The sequence below is a fragment of the Arvicola amphibius genome, chromosome 17, assembly GCF_903992535.2.
Source record: "Arvicola amphibius chromosome 17, mArvAmp1.2, whole genome shotgun sequence".
Lineage (NCBI taxonomy): Eukaryota > Metazoa > Chordata > Mammalia > Rodentia > Cricetidae > Arvicola > Arvicola amphibius.
Genome location: NC_052063.2, coordinates 8,856,361 through 8,872,797, shown reverse-complemented (window position 1 = coordinate 8,872,797; position 16,437 = coordinate 8,856,361). Strand labels below are relative to the sequence as shown.

At 42.2% G+C, this 16,437-nt stretch overlaps 1 protein-coding gene across 1 annotated transcript in view; it reads left to right on the top strand.

Moving 5' to 3' along the window:
• Cfap54 (cilia and flagella associated protein 54) overlaps positions 1-16,437 on the top strand; it is a 281,209-nt gene that overhangs the window by 111,542 nt on the left and 153,230 nt on the right. Inside the window, exons 33-36 of the mRNA XM_038314435.1 lie at positions 2,018-2,248; positions 4,758-4,900; positions 7,026-7,213; positions 9,276-9,503. Of these exons, the coding sequence (XP_038170363.1) occupies positions 2,018-2,248; positions 4,758-4,900; positions 7,026-7,213; positions 9,276-9,503 (790 nt within the window). The remainder of the gene's footprint in view (positions 1-2,017; positions 2,249-4,757; positions 4,901-7,025; positions 7,214-9,275; positions 9,504-16,437) is intronic.

The following is a 16,437-nucleotide window of genomic DNA, read 5'->3' as shown; positions in this document are numbered from 1 at the left end:
GGGTGATTCTGCTGGTCTTGATCAGAGGGACTGTTATAGGGCAGGATATTTTGACCTGCCCTTGTTGGACCTGATCTCTATCTGTCTGTCTCCCTGCATGCCTATCTATCTGTCTGTCTGTCTGTTTATCTATTCTATCCATCCATCTACATACATACCTATCTACCATCTGTCTGTCTGTCTGTCTCCCTGCATGCCTGCCTATCTGTCTGTCTATCTATCTATCTATCTATCTATCTATCTATCTATCTATCTATCTATCTATCTATCTATCATCTATCTATCTATCATCTAGTGTGTATGTATGTGTGTGTGTGTGTATCTGTGTATGTGTGTATTTGTTAACCTTTTAAATGTATGTCACAAAGAATGGTGCTGCCCAATGGGACAAGGTTATTAGATGCTGTATAAAACAGACCGTTTTGAAGAAACAAAGTGATGCCCATGAACAACTAGTTATAAACATAGTTAAGCTACTTGGATAGTTTTTTTGGGTGTGTGTACATGAGATATTTTGTCTTGATCTTCCATTAGAGGGTCAGAGGTTGACATTGAGGGTCTTCCTCAATTGCTCTTTACTTCAGTTTTTGGGTTTTTTTTTTTTTTTTTTTTGGCTTTTTCGAGACAGGGTTTCTCTGTGGCTTTGGAGCCTGTCCTGGAACTAGCTCTTGTAGACCAGGCTGGCCTCGAACTCACAGAGATCCGTCTGCCTCTGCCTCCCGAGTGCTGGGATTAAAGGCGTGCGCCACCACCGCCCGGCTTTACTTCAGTTTTTGAGTCGCGGTCTCACTGGGTTTGGAGCTTGCTGATTAGCTAGACTGGTTGGCTGCTAACCTCCAGAAATTCTCTGGTTGCCACCTCCCATGTTGGAATTACAGCTGTTTGTCACCACAACCATCTTTCGATGTGGATTCTGGGAATCCAGACTCATGTCTTCACGACTGCATAGCAAACAGTTTACCAGGTGATCTATAGGAATGATCTTTGAAAAGATTAAATGTATGCTGTCTTTTAAAAATTTGAACTGTCAGGCCGGAGAGAAGGCTCAGTGGTCAAGAGCACTGACTGCTCTTCCAGAGAACTTGTCTCACACTGTTTGTTATTCTAGTTCCAGGGGACCCGAAACCCATGACAAAACACCAATGCACATACAATAAAAATAAACAAATTAAAACACTTGAACCATTATAATGCTTTGAAGGTGGAGGTAGGAGGATGGAGAGGTGAAAGCTAGCCTGGGCTACATAGTGAGATCCACTCTCTGAAATCAAAATCAGACTCAATTATGAACTATTAAATACAGGTTGGATATTTTCCCCTCTTAGTGTATTGAATGTGTTCATTTTGGAAGTTATTTCTTCGATATTTGATTGAAATTTTATTTCCTATAGAGTCTAACTAATGTTAGACAAAATCTTGCTCCATTGTTTTTTTCCCTTAAGGACCGATGTGGAGAAATGAAGTTGTTGTTTATATTTAAAACACTGATCAATAGGAACATTGCATAGCTGTGTATTCCCAGTGGCCTTTTGATTATGGAAAAACAAAGCCCTTGTTTGAACTGAATTGTAGGAGACTCTTGAAGGCAATTAAGTAGTGTCCCTGTCCCCTGTGCTTCTCCTTGCAGGCTTTCTTCCACACTATTTTATATTTTGAGAACTGAGGAAATGATAAATGAGCCAAAAATTTGCATAAGTGTAATCAAGTTATGTCATGGTATATTCTGTACAAATTAGAACCCTCCTTCTTCCTTTTCCTCCTCCTTTTTTTAAATTTTTATTTTTTTTTTTTTTAGTTTTTTGAGACAGGGTTTCTCTCTGTAGCCTTGTCTGTCCTGTAACTTGCTCTGCTGGCCAGGCTGGCCTTGAACTCGGACAGGGCTGCCTCTGCTGTCCAAGTGCTAGGGTTCAAGGTGTGTGACACCACCACCCAGCTGGAATCATTTTTCTTTATTTAATGTTTATTTAAAAATTTTTAATTTTTTGTATAATTTCAAAACACATTTTTCCCTTGGCAGAAACAAGAGAACGGATGTTAAAAAAATGGCATACCGAATCCTGGCAGATAACTTGAATCCCATAATATTAAATTATGTCAGAAGAAAGCGGTTTCACCAAATACTTCTTGAAGAGCTCCCTTGGAGAGCACTGATGAACCTGTATCTGGCTAGCGCACACATGCACTTGTTTTTACTGAAGCTGGCCGAGCGCACGAAGATGAGGTTAGGCTCTGCGCATTCTAATGTCAGGTATGGAACGACACTGGGAAGTCACACTCCGTTCATGTCATGATCAGGAACTGTGCACTTGAATGCTAGAGGCCTCAAGTTAACAGTGCTTCCAGGATGGTGTACCATGGTTTCCATTTTGTTATAATGGTTTCTTTGCCAAACAAATGCTCAGTCATGGCCGAGCTGGTGCTAATTTGCCAACCTTTCAAATAAGTCTGTTGTATAGCTTCTAGTGCAGGGTAACTCCATAGCAGTGTTGGTATTAGCAGGCTGTTGTATAGCTTCTAGTGCAGGGTAACTCCATAGCAGTGTTGGTATTAGCAGGCTGTTGTATAGCTTCTAGTGCAGGGTAACTCCATAGCAGTGTTGGTATTAGCAGGCTGTTGTATAGCTTCTAGTGCAGGGTAACTCCATAGCAGTGTTGGTATTAGCAGGCTGTTGTATAGCTTCTAGTGCAGGGTAACTCCATAGCAGTGTTGGTATTAGCAGGCGTCACATCACCAGCACTTTCATTCAGAGGTATATTTGAAGCCTGCAAAAACAGAAATCAGATGTTCTTTTCTTTTTTTCTTTCTTAAGTGATAAGATTTTTTAATGTGGTATTTGTGGCATGAATTCGACAGGCAATTTGAGATTTTATTCTGTACCTTTGGCTAAGTGCTGAGGTAGATAAAAATAGAGGATTATACTAAGGAATGCTAGGTATCTGTTGCGAAGGTGACATAAAGTCTTCCATCCAAAAGATCCTTGCCAAAGAACTCTTCCATGCAGGGCAGTGAGCTGAATACCATGAGTATGTAAAGACAAAACAATTTATATCTATCTCTATATCTATATCTATCTATCTATCTATCTATCTATCTATCTATCTATCTATCTATCTATCTATCTATCTATCTATTCCTGGTAGTGTTGATAAGCACCCATACATAACTATTTGTTGATAGATGGTCAAGCACATTTAAATTCTTTGTTACAACTTGGTGGCTTTCTTCTGACTTGACTTTATAGGAAGGGGTTCGAGGAGATGGTATTCCTGGATATTGATGGATGGCAAGGTTTAGAAGTAACCAGCCAGAGAAGTAGGCATTCTTGGTAGTTGGAATAGCATAAGTCAAGAGTCCAGGTGGGAAGCAAGACAAAAATCCCAAATTGTCTGACGAGAATCTAGGGCATCTCAAAGAGGTGGTGAGAAATAGGAAAGTCAGTGGGTACCACGCTGTGAAGGGTTTTCAGTTTGTGTTCAGTTGAGCTTTGTGTCCAATATGGCAGGAGATTATTAAGGATTTTTGACAAGGAGTGTTCTTGGCTACACACGAAATGGGTTGGCTGGAGGAAAGACTGGAGAGCGGATGTGAAATTAAGAAGCTTGTTTATATCAGTAATCCAATGAGGCAAAGAAATGCAGGCTCAAATCAAAAATGAACTTGACCCCTTCTTTGGTTTCTCCAGAAGTTTGGTTAGAACCCTTGGAAGACTAACCTTCGCAAAATCGCTGCATTCAAGTGGTTAGCCAGCTGGGCATGAGGGCTATAGTTATAGTACTGGGGCTAGGGAGGGAGGATGGCAATAGCCTAGGCCACAGAGTGAGTCCAGGGTCAAAGAAGCAATTGTAGGCTTAGTAGCACGGCCCATGGCAGTAAAGAGACAGGGTTGCTTGGTATCCTCTGCGTACAGAGATGGCTTCTTCAAGTTTCCTTATCATGTGTTACCAACTTTGCCTGATGGCAGCACAAGAAAGCAGTCAGTGGTCAAAGTTAGGCTGGGGTGATTTGCTGCTGCCAGCTTTGATTTTATTATGTTTATTAGTGGGTGCTTGGCATTTATATTTGTAAGATTGCATAGTGCTCAGACTTTGTTGATGTATTTATTGTGCTAGACAATGTTGATGTATTTATTGCCTGTATATAGTCATTGTACTTATTGTATAGTTTTTTTATATTAGTTATAGCCTTTTAATTTTAGACAAAAAGGGGAGAAAAGAAACATGGTTATGGACATATTCTAAGCAGGAGTTATCTTCACTGAATTGTACTTAAATTATGTGATTTTATTATTTTAGTAGTCCTTATTTATTGCACTAGTAACGATTAAAGCCAGGACTTTAATCTTATTTACACTTATTAGGCAACTAGTCTACCACAGAGCTGGCGCTCCAGCTCAACATAAATTGTTGCTGTTGAACTCAAAACGAGTAGAGAGACCTTATTCTCATCTTCAAGAATCCTTTTAGGGAATGGTACAGTAAGTGCCTAATAGTATAGTTACATTATATAATATCAACAGTGTATGGTAAGGTGCTGAGAGCTGATTACATGCCAAGAGAATTTATGGTCTAAAATCATAACTACTAACGGTTTAAAAATAAAAACTGGCTGTATTTAAGAGAGTTCAGTTTTGGTTAGCTGCTTATGTTGTTTTTCATCATATATATATTATATTATTCATTTATATGTGATATTATATATTTATATATTATGTATATTATTTATATAGAGATACAATTTATTTTTGTCTCCCTTTTCAGTTTCCGATCATGTGACCCTAATCTCTTCTCACTGTACCATTCTGGAATAATATTACCAACCACAAAGCTGACTGTAGACAGCTACCAAGCAATGCTGGATGTCCTGATGGCCTCTAAAAAAAAGAAGCCCAACCAATCCACAGGTAAAGAAAGTGTGCTTATTGACAGCTGTATTAATTGCCTCTAAGTTTTTATTCACTAACACAAACATAAGAATAACACACACACACACACACACACACACACACACACACACACACACACATACGTGCTTGTTGAGAGAGAGATATACATGCCATTTCCAAAAGCCCAGCAGTTTAGTTGTTTTGGTAATCACTTTGTGCGACTTTAACAAGTAAGTATTTAATGTTCCACCATAAATCATTTTGAACATTTGGCAAATATAATTCTCTTTTGCTAAGTATCGACAGACTCTGGCTGTTCAAGCTAGAGAAAGACTTGCTAGCAGGTATGATATCTTAGTGAAAGTCACTTTTCAAATAGATTCTATCAGTGGTCTGATATTGACAGGCACAAATACAGTCTTGATAGCTGATTTTGTACTTGAGACAGTCCACTGTTGCTCTACAGGCTCCCATTGGTACCTTCTGTGAAAGTCCACTTCAAGGCAAATGAAACAATATTCTGCTTGCAGGATAGGAAGACCTGTTATGGGGTCCAGTTTGCGCAGTCTCTGGGTGGTGGAGACATAACAGGCATAGAGGTCTTCCTGTCTGGATGCTGCACTGACTCTTGCCTGTCAGATTTGGTTGATTTTAAACCCTTGTCTGTAAAGATGATAGAGCCTGGAATACTAATTTTAATGAGCAGGTTTTTCTATCTTGACTTCTACCTGTTTCACAAATAAAAACGTGTTTCTAGTATCTTGATACTATTAAAAATTCATGTATGCATATTTTCATTCTGGCATTAAAATATTTTATGTGTATTTTGGCTGCATGTATGGATGTGCACCATGTGTATGTATAATGCCAGTGGAGGCCCAAAGAGGGGGTTTTATCCCCTGGGACTGGAGTGGCAGGTGATTGTAAACCTCCATGTGGGGCTAAAAATTGAGCCCAGGTTCTCTGGAAGAGCAGTTAGTGCTCCTGACCTCTGAGCCCTCTCTCAGATTCTTTAATGCTGTCATTTAAGCATGGTGGACTTTCTTGCTGATCAGGACTCTCAGTAGCTAGTTAAATTGCCTTGGTAGTGATGGTTCACAGTGAGGTGTTCGACATGCTTTGGATTCTTCTAGGTGCAGATCTGTACTCATATATCATATAATGTATATCCATATCATCAAAGAGAAATTCCATGGATATAACATCTGATTTATTTATTTATTTATTTATTTATTTATTTATTTATTTATTTATTATAAATCAATCAACATATATACCTTGTCTCTAGCTTCAACCCTCTTTGATATTGGAGAAATGGTGTGGCAGGTCCTTCTGTCTATGTGTTGCTTTACTGGTTAATGAATAAAGAACTGCTTTGAGCCTATGGCAGGAAAGAACAGAACTAGGCGGGGAAAGCTAGGCTGAATGCTGGGAGAAAGAAGGGCCGGTAAACCACAGCCTCATGGCCTTATACAGATGAATAGAAATGGGTTAAATTAATATGTAAGAGCTAACCAATAAGAAGCTAGAGCTAAGGGGCCAAGCAGTGATTTAATTAATACCATTCCTATATGATTATTTCGGGGCTGAGCGGCTGGGCACCAACAAGCATCCCCCTCCTTACAACAGAGACAGGACATTAGACTTGAACTGTTTAGTGACCATATGGGAGAGGAGATGAGTGGCAGGCAAAATGCTTCTGGATTGATTGATGTCACCCCAGCAGAGGAATGAGTGGCCAGGGTTCTACTCTCTCAAGAATGCACAGGTCCTGGGGATGACTGGGAAGACTGAAGGACATTGGCCTCTGTCACAATGCTTCCTAACCCCTGTTCACACCTTTCACTGCCTTGCTCCCTTTGCCCCAACTTAGCCCAAAGTGCTCTTCTCTGCTTTGCCACAGGGGGGTAGCCATGCCTACTGACCTCAAACTGGTAAGTGCCCCTTTCTCTAGAAACCTCCCCTGGTTGGTTGTGTCTCTGATTGTCCCATTCCTTCTCCAAATTTATGTGACATGGTCATGTGTTACCATTACACAACATACGCCATCTTTGTTGGAATGTGATGAGGGTTTTGTGCTTTGTGTCTTTTTTCCCTGGGTAATGTTTTTTTGATAGCGTTGTGATTTATTTTTGGAATGCAGATATTGAAGACTTTTCTGCGTTTTGGAATTCAAAAAGTGAAGAGAATGTTTCCAAGATAAAAACAAATATAGTTTCTGAATCAGAATCTCAAGTAGGAATCTCTGTTAATGCCAGAGAGAAGGATCGAGTACTGAACTGGGGACTGGATCATTTTATGAAAATCTTCTCATGTTGCAGGAGAGCAATGGTAATGCAGTCCTTTCCTTTGTTCCTCCATTGACCAGACGTGAGGTTCACCTATAAACCTGGATGTGTGAGATGTGCTCACTTAATACATGCAGCCTTTACCTTGCTAGGTTTTTGCCTCATCCAGTTTTGAGGTTTGCTGGCTATGTGTTATCTGGCTGTATGGGTCATCTTTTAAGCTGTCACCTTTGCACCCAGAACCTCCTTGGTGACCCTTGTTGCCCTGAGGATCCTGTGATGATGCGTGTGCCTTGACTGCTTTCCTGCAACAAGCAGGAAGTGGGATTCTTTTGTGTTAAGTGATAACATTGGGCATGTCTCAAGTGTTGCCATGATCAGTGGGGTGCCATAACCTTCTCTCTTTCCTCTAGTGCAAGGGAAGATTAATGATGCAGGCTGTGAAAACTCCCGCCCTTGTCTTAACTTCCTGAAACCTCCTAATTTTATCAGCCATTTATGTCCATTTATGTCAATGCTTCTCTCTCTCTCTCTCTCTCTCTCTCTCTCTCTCTGTCTCTCATGTGTGTGTGTGTATGTGTGTGTGCGTGTGCACACGTGTGTGCATGTGAGTGTGTGTATGTGGTATATGTGCACATGTGGGTGCAGGTGTGTGTATACAGAGGCCAGGTGAGAACATTTGGTGTCCTGCACTATTCTGGCATTCAATGCTTTATGCTGTCATAGAATCTCTCACTAAACCTTGAGCTAAGCTGACAACCAGCAAGCCCCAGTGATCCTCCTGCATCTGGCAATCCCAACAGTACCCCAGTGCTATATAGTTACAGGTACAGTCTACATATTACTGTGGCCATGCCTGGCTTTTTATGTGGGTCCTAGAGACTTGAACACAGATCCTCAGGCTTACACAGAAACCATTCTTACCTCCTGATCCGTCTCTGCAGCCATCACCTGCGCTCTTAAAATGCTAAGTAACAGACAGTTAAACTCAGGATTGAAATTATTAGCCATAAAGGAATTAGTTTCTTTTTAATCATAGCAGGGAAGTCCTATGTTTAAAATGTCTTGAAAGGTAAGAGAATCACCATACTTTCAAGGCAAATACCACTTGGGCTCAAGTAAACCCAACCATCCCCTTGATGATGAACATTCAATCTTGTGCTCCATCTATCAGCTGCAGCCTGCTGGAGGAGCCACGCCCTGCTCATGGCGTGGAGCTCAGCTCTCCTTGCTCCCATTTCTCCTCCCACTCCCATTGCAAAGGCACTGAGTCTGCTTCTTTCCCAGCTCACATTTCACCCTTCATCTTTATGTTCCTCTCCTCCTCCACACCCTCATGTGACCTGCTTACTTTAGGTTCCTGCACATCCCCTCCCCTTTAGAAAGGAGTCTCTCCTGACCCTTCGCTACCATGTCCTCTCATTCCTTGCCAGTTCTGACTTCTGCTTTAGTTTTGTGAATGAATTTTTATTATTTATAAGTGTGTGTGTATGTCTGTCTGTGTGTGTGTGCACATGAGGTACAAATGCTCTAGGAGGCCTGAGGCATTGGATTCCTTGCAGTTGGAGTTGCAGGTGGTTGTGAGACACTTGATGTGGGTGCTAAGAACCCACATCAGGTCCTCTGGAAAAGCATTAAATGCCCTTAATTGCTGAATCACTTCTCCAACTCCTGCTTTATTTAAAATAAAATAGATTTCCCCCTGAAGTCCCATGCTTGTGTATCTTCCACCTGTTGGTAACTTGTAAACTGAAGCAACAGGAAGGTAGACCAGTTGCCCTTGCTCACTGCTGTATCCACAGCACCTATAAAAATGGGATTTGGGGATTCTGGCTATGAATTTGCAAAGCTTACTTTTTTACTTAGTGGATTGAGGCCCGTGGGCAAGTTAGCCCAGGCTAGAGCACTAGTGTATGCATGCCTCTCTGGTTAATGGACTCAGACCAGCTCATGTCATACTGTTAAGAATGGGAGCGGCACATAACAGATGGTTTTAGTTATTTTTTTTAAATCATTAACATATATGTTTGCAGATAAAAAGTCAAATTTCCCAGACATCTATAATGCTTGGAACTCTGTCGTACTGAATGTAATGTTTGTCTTAGGTTCTTGCTTATCGTGGTGGCTATTGGACTTTACTGCAAAACTGCTGTAGGGCATTCTGGAACTTTGTCCAGGAGCTGCAGATCCTGCTGAAGCAGGCTGTGGACAACTACAAAACCTTTCCCATTAGCCAGGATGGCTTTCTCTGTGTCTGTGTGCTGCCATTCAACCTGGGTGCAGAGCTACTTATTGACATGTTAATCAAGCTGCAGAGCACCAATTCCGTCAAGGTGAGGGCACTTGGGTAATTATTTTTTATTGTATCCAATTAAAAATATCTTTTATCGCGAAGCTTGGGATAAGTAGAAATTGATATTTTTCTTGTGTTCCCATTTGGTTTGTCTGTTTTTCATTTGCTTCTCATTATAATTTTGTTCACAGCACATAACTTGCATTAATGTTAATTAAAAATACCTTAGCCTGAAAATCCAGTTTGTTTGAAGGGAAGAGAAAGAAATCCTTACTGAATTTCGTCTCCTGTATGAATTGACTTTGGTGTATTTAAGCCATGCAGAAGCCAAGCCTCTCAGGTTACCGCTCTCCCAGTGGTCTGTCTGGCCCTGTTCTATTTCTCCAGGTGCTAAGACTTGTATCTGCTGAAAATCTATCACACCATTATTAGATTATGGAAATAAAATAGAAACAATATAACATGCAAAACCATAAACATATTGAAAATTAGCAAACTCCTAATCACATTGAGATATAACTTTATAACATTTTGAAGGAAAGTATATAATAACAATATCATGAAAGACAGAGCTTGTAAATAAGATTAAACTATTTATACTGAGTATTCCAGTATCAACTTTAAGTGAGGTATGATCATTTAAGAATGTGTGCTGTAATCCATGGTGTGGATGATAGCAACAAAAAGAGAAGCCAGTAAAGTAAAAGCAAACAATAATCCACCCAGAAGAATGAGACACACAAGGGACAAATTGAAAATCAAATATCTGGGTTCATAGGGAGTGGCACTACTGGGAATCGGCTTTGAGGTTTTAAAAAGCCCATTCTAAGCCCAGAGTTTTGCTCTCCCTGCTGCCCGTAGATCTGGATGTAGAACTGTCAGCTCCTTCTTCAGCACCGTGTCTGCCATGCTGATAAAGAACTAAACCTCTGAAACTGTAAGCAGGTCCCCCCAATGATGTGCTTTCCTTTATATGAGTTGTCATGGTCATAGGGTTTCTTCACAGCAATAGAACACTGACTGAGACAACTATTAAACTAACTCAGTCATAGCCATACCTATATCAAATGTAAGTTGGCTAAACAGCATAACTAAAAGGCACAGATTATTTGGGTAGAAAAAAGACACATCTGTTTCTTCATAAGAGAAACAATATGAACATTAAGAAACATAACACACAGAGACTGAGGCCTGTGCCCAGGTCTTCCCAGGTGGGGTCCGAGAGCTGAAAGGAGAAGGCAGCAGCAGCCCCCATCCCTAACAACCCAGAAGCTATCTCCAGTGGATAACCACTTGCAGATAAATTTTAGTTTCCTTCAAGGAAATCTCAATGTGGAAACAAACTACTCGTAAGGCTAGGTAGGCTGCATGCCAGCATTAGATAATCAACTGAAAACCAACTCAGTGGCATCGTTGGAGGCTCTTTGTCTCACAATGTCATGTTAGGTCTTTTCCTATTTTCATTTCATTTAATCATTTTAAATGTTTATATATGCATACATATTATATGTATTATACACAGTAATACATATTTATTCTCTCTTTTTTGTTCTTTGAATATATAGAATGACCTGTAGTTTAAAGGGCTTCCTGAGTGTATGAATCAGTGAATCTCTATTTCTTGTGCCTTCTCTTGGACCTTGTCCTTTCTGTTTGTTTGTTTGTTTTGTCTAATTCCATTGTGTTACTTTTTTGTTTTATCTTATTATATTTTATTATTATCCTGTATAAACCTTTTTTAAAAATGAGAGACAGAAATGGGGTGGATCTGGATGGGAGGGGAGAGGGAGGAACTGGGAGGAGCTGAGGGAGGGGAAATGTCAATAGTCAGGATACAGTATGTGAGAAAAATATCTATTTTCAATAAAAGGAAAAATTATCCGATAAAGATTCAGGTGCTTTATAACACTAATAATGCCTGAAAGCAAAGAAAATAAAAATGTGGGAAGAGATGCATCGTTGAAAATACCAGCATGAAAGGATGAATAAATAACATTGGAAACGTTATGGCATTGAAATAGGAAAGGAAACAAAGGTACAAATGTGTAATTTCACAATATTTCAAGGCTCAGTAAAGCTTTAGTTAGTAGGATTCTAAATAACAAATAGACGATCAGCAGAATTTAGAGGTAGCTTATGACCAGGAAGATGGTTTGGTGGGCAAAGTGCTTGTCATGCAAGTGTGAAGACCGGCGTTCGGATCCCCAGGACCAGGTAAAAGCCAAGCAATCCAATGCCTAGAAAGTGGACAACAGAATCCCTGAAGTGAGCCAGGTGGCTGGACTAGCTGAATGGCAAGCTCTGTCTCAGTGTCTAGGGTGCAGGGAGACTAAGGCGACTCAGTCTCAACCACTGCACATACAAACTGGGCTTCCAGGACCCACCACCGGACTGAAGCTTGTTCAAGCCATAAGACCTGGGAGACAGTGGTATTGGCATGAAGAAGGCAACCTTTCAATGGGACATGTAACACCCGATTCTGTGTTACCCCCTCGGTACAGTTCGCGCGCCACTGTACCTTACGCGAGTCGGACAAGGGCCTGGAGATTGAAAGAACACACAAAGAGACCTGGGTCATTCGAAAGGAGATCAGCCGAATGCCGTTTATTTAGCCTTGGGGAAAATCTTATATACCCCACTCCTGCCCAAGGAATTCCACCCAGGCAAGTGGGAAATTACCTTATCTAACTGCTGCACAAGGACTTCCATCTAGGCAGGTGGGAAATTACCATACCAACAATAGAGTCAACAATGCCCTACAGCAAATCACCAGGCGGGGCAGAGGGAGCACAGGAACAAACAGGATGCTTAGTCATCTGACCAGAAACTGTCCTCAAGATGAGCCCCAGGAACAAGGGCAGACCCGGGCCCTACAGGGACATATGGAGACTCTAAAGGCAGACCACACACAAGCTTGAAAAGATGACAAGGGAGGCAGTGGAAGAGAAAGGGACCCTAAAGGAAGTGGCAGCAGCTAGCACCCAGAATGTGGACCAGAGCTCTGTGGGGTTATCCTGCCTCTAATCACTGTTGAGGGGAATCTGAATGCAGGTATTCAGGAAGAAAATGAAGAAAGGCTGTTGGACTTACAGGATCAAGATTTGTCAGTTCCTGGGGAATGGCTTAAATGGAGGAAGAGTGTCTTGGAGTAGACCAGTCAGAAAAACTCCCAAACTAATCAGATCAAGCGTTCAGACCTCACAGTTGCCACAAATGTAGCTGACAGGAACATTCCAGAGAAAGCCTTAGGAATGCAATCAACAGCATCAAGCCCTCGGGGAGCTCTCCAGGAAGGGACATGGTTTCTTCAACAACAAAATAAAAATTTATAAAGGGAGATGAAGTCATCGATTAAAAAGGACTCGAGCCATACCCAGCTTTCAGTGTTTGGGCCTTGTGCAAGTCTCATTTCAAGAAATGGGAACATTTTCAGTGTTGTTATTAAAGGGGGATTTTAAGGGATTTGCTGAGGGTTTTTTTTTATGTGTATGATGCTGTCTGTGTGTGTGTGTGTGTGTGTGTGTGTGTGTGTGAGATGTGCATACATGCATGTGTGTTTGCAGGTGTGAGTGCCACAGTGTGCATCAGGAGGTGGGAGGACAAAGTCCCTCCCATGCTGATGCCTGTTCCTGCCTTTGAGCCAGGGTCTCTCTGCTGTTTGGCTCTTGGGCTGTGTCTGCCAGGCTAGCTGGCCCACGAGCTTCCACGCCACCTCTCCTCTTGTCCTGGGGCACAGATGCTGCTGTCCCTGGTGTTTATGTGGGTTCTGTGGATCCAGACTCATGTCTTCATTCTCGGGGGGAGGGAGGAGGTTGTGCACTTTTGCCCACGGCGGCACCGTCTCCTCAGCCCTTACTTTTCTCTCTTTTTAAAGTAGGATTATAACATGATGTTTATGTTTTTGTAAAATGAATTCTTCGCTCTTTAGAGATTATATTGAAGTATTTATAGATTGATTAGTGTAATTTCTGGGATATATTTAAAAATAATGAGCTAACTGGGTAGACCTTAAAGCTCGAAAGCTGTTGAAGCTTGTAGAAGGTGCATGGGTTTTATTTCCCTACTTTTTTAGGTGCTATAAATTGTCTTTAATAAAATACTTTAAAGAATTGCAGATGGCACATGACACAAAATCTTTAAAATTGTCGACTGTGACTACACCCAAACCCCTGCCCTCCAAATGCTGTTTCAGTCCTGAAGTGTCAGCTCTGCCTGCTTCTCAGTATTGTCTAGTAGCATGTCATGCCCCCTGGCCTTGACCGTCAGGTTGGCGTCAATGGAGAGATGGATGTTGAATCGCATACTCTGAGATAGAATCCCAGCTTTGTTGTTAGTGCGCTCTGTATTGGAGCACACTCACCACTGAGGGCTCCCTCGTCCTTCATCCTAGAAAGGAAGCCACTCCCTGACATAGTGTGTAAGCCTGGCAAGCCAGAAAGGGCTGAGAGGGACAGGTCCAGAGGAGGGTGGGTGCGGAAGCAGTGGATTGGGTCCCGGACTCATCACTCACAGCACGGTTTCCATCGTTCCACACGCTGGCGCTATGTCAGGTGTGAGCCTCACACAGACAGTGCATGCTAGAGCACCGTTGCATCCTCTGATCCTCCATAGCCAGACACTCTTCTAGCTGGAAGGAGTGATAGCCTGGCCCATGGACGGGCCTCATGCATCTTGCTTTGCTGCAGGAATTTTCAGAGGAATACACAAATGCATCAGGACTCATGGAAATGAGCACAATTGTAGTTAAAACAGTAACTTTTCTGCACCCAAATCAGGCCTCTAGAGAAAATCCCCTGTGCTGGTTAGTTTGATGTCAGTCTGACACAGGCTATAATCATCTGTGAGGAGGGACTCTCAATTGAGAAAATGCTTCTGTAAGGCCAGATTGCAGGCAAACAGGCAGGGTATTTTCTTAATTAGTGATTGATGGGGGAGGGCCAAGTCCATTGTGGGTGGTGCCATCCCTGAGCTGGTGGTCCTGGGTTCTCTATTAAAGCAAGCTGAGCAAGTTAAGGCGAGCAATCACCCCACCATGGCCTCTGCATCAGCTCCTCCCTCCAGGTTCCTGCCCTGTTTGGATTCCCGTCCCCACCTCCCTCGATGATGATGTGGATGTTAGAGCACAGCAATAGCAACCCTAGCTAAGACAGAAATGGGTGCCAGGATAGGGGTATTGCTGTGACAGACATGATCACATTACTTTTGGGAAGACTGTGGCAAGGCTTTGGAACTTTTGTATAGAAAAGGCATTGAATGTTCAAAGCTCGGTGAGTTTTGTTCTCTCGAAGCTTGGAAGATAAGAATATTGAGAGAAAGGCAGATGTTGTAGGCCCCGCTTTTGACATTCCAGAGGTTAAGTTTGAGTCACTTTGACTCCCTTGGGGCCATTACATATTTTGAGTTAAAAAAATTCTGTGGTTCTGGTTAACCGAGGCTAAAGAATTGGCTGTGATTACCAAGATACCAGAACAACAAAAGGTAAATCTTTGCTCACTGGGACAATTGATGTTGGTTAGCTGGAGCTGAGAACTTAGCAGTGATTAAGAAGAGACCGGCATCCTGGAGGTGAAGTCTTCTGAGAAGTGTTTCCTCCGGGTCCACACACAGACGCTGTGCCCCAGAGACCAAGGTTGCATTCATGCTGGAAAAGGAACTGGACAGTGGATGCGAGTTTCCGAAGCCGTACTGAGTTTGAAGGCTTGAAGAGGAGCTGAGAACTGTGAGAGACAAGGAGAAGCCGTGGGTGAAGGCGCAAGCTCTTTAGGAGTTGAAGGCTCAGGATTGAAGGGGTCATACAGAGAAGTTGAGGCTTAGCACCTTGAAGAGAGTCCAGGCGAGGCTATTGGTAAAATACAGTCTAGTTGCGGCAAGAGACCCCCGCATTTTGGAGATGCGGGTACCAGGGGACGACCACCAAGGACAGCAGCAGTGGAGTGGAGCCATCCCTAGTCGAGAAGATGATCCTTCTGTGCTATGAATGACTGTTCAAGCCCCCTGGAGGAGCCCGGGAGATGGCGAGTGGATTCCAAAGTGCGGCACTGAGTTATTTACGCAGCTGCGGTTTGTTCTCGTTTAGTTCAGATTGTGACTGTGCCCCGATCCGTCCCTCTTGAAGTAAGAAAGTAATTAACTTTTGATTTTATAGGAGTACACAGTTGTAGATGTTATATTTTACGAAAGACTGGATTTTAGAAGAGACTGAGTTTTTAAAATGGCTGTATTTGTAAGACTTGTGGGACATTTTAAATTTGAAAGTGTTTTATATTGTGATGTTGAAATTAATGGGTGATGTTGGGGATGAATGAGAAAGGAAGGGATGTGGCTTGATAGTGATGTGTTTGTGTGTCAAGTTGTGCTAGACAGTTTGATGTCAACTTGACACAAGCTGTAGTCATCTGAGAAAAAGAACCTCAATTGAGAAAAAGCTTCCATAAGAGCAGGCTGTAGGCAAGCCTGTAGGGCATTTTCTCAATTAGTGACCAAAGGGGGAGGGCCAAGTCCATTATGGGTGGGGCCATTCCTGGCAGGTCGTCCTGGCTTCTATTTAGAGATCAGACTGAGCAAGCCATGGGGAGCAAGTCCTTAAGCAGCACCCCTCCCATGGCCTCTGCGTCAGCTCCTGCCTCCACGTTCCTGCCCTGTTTGAGTTCCTGTCCTGGCTTCCTTCAGCGATGAACTGTGCTGTGGCTTGCTTTCGGTTATGGTGTTTTTCATCACAGCAACAGTGACCCCGACTGAGACACCTCCACAAAACTGACTTTTATATTAAGGAATTGGGCTTAGTATTCTACATGCTAGTTAATGGTCCCAACATACCAGGAAAGATTATTATTTGTACAAACTAAGTGGTTTTTCCTGAAAGCTTTATCATATTGGCTTAATGTCCTTACTTAAATCAAATGTTAATACATGCCAAGAACAAACCTCCACCACTGCTGTCTAATAAATATTAGTCTAATAAATATTAGCTGTCA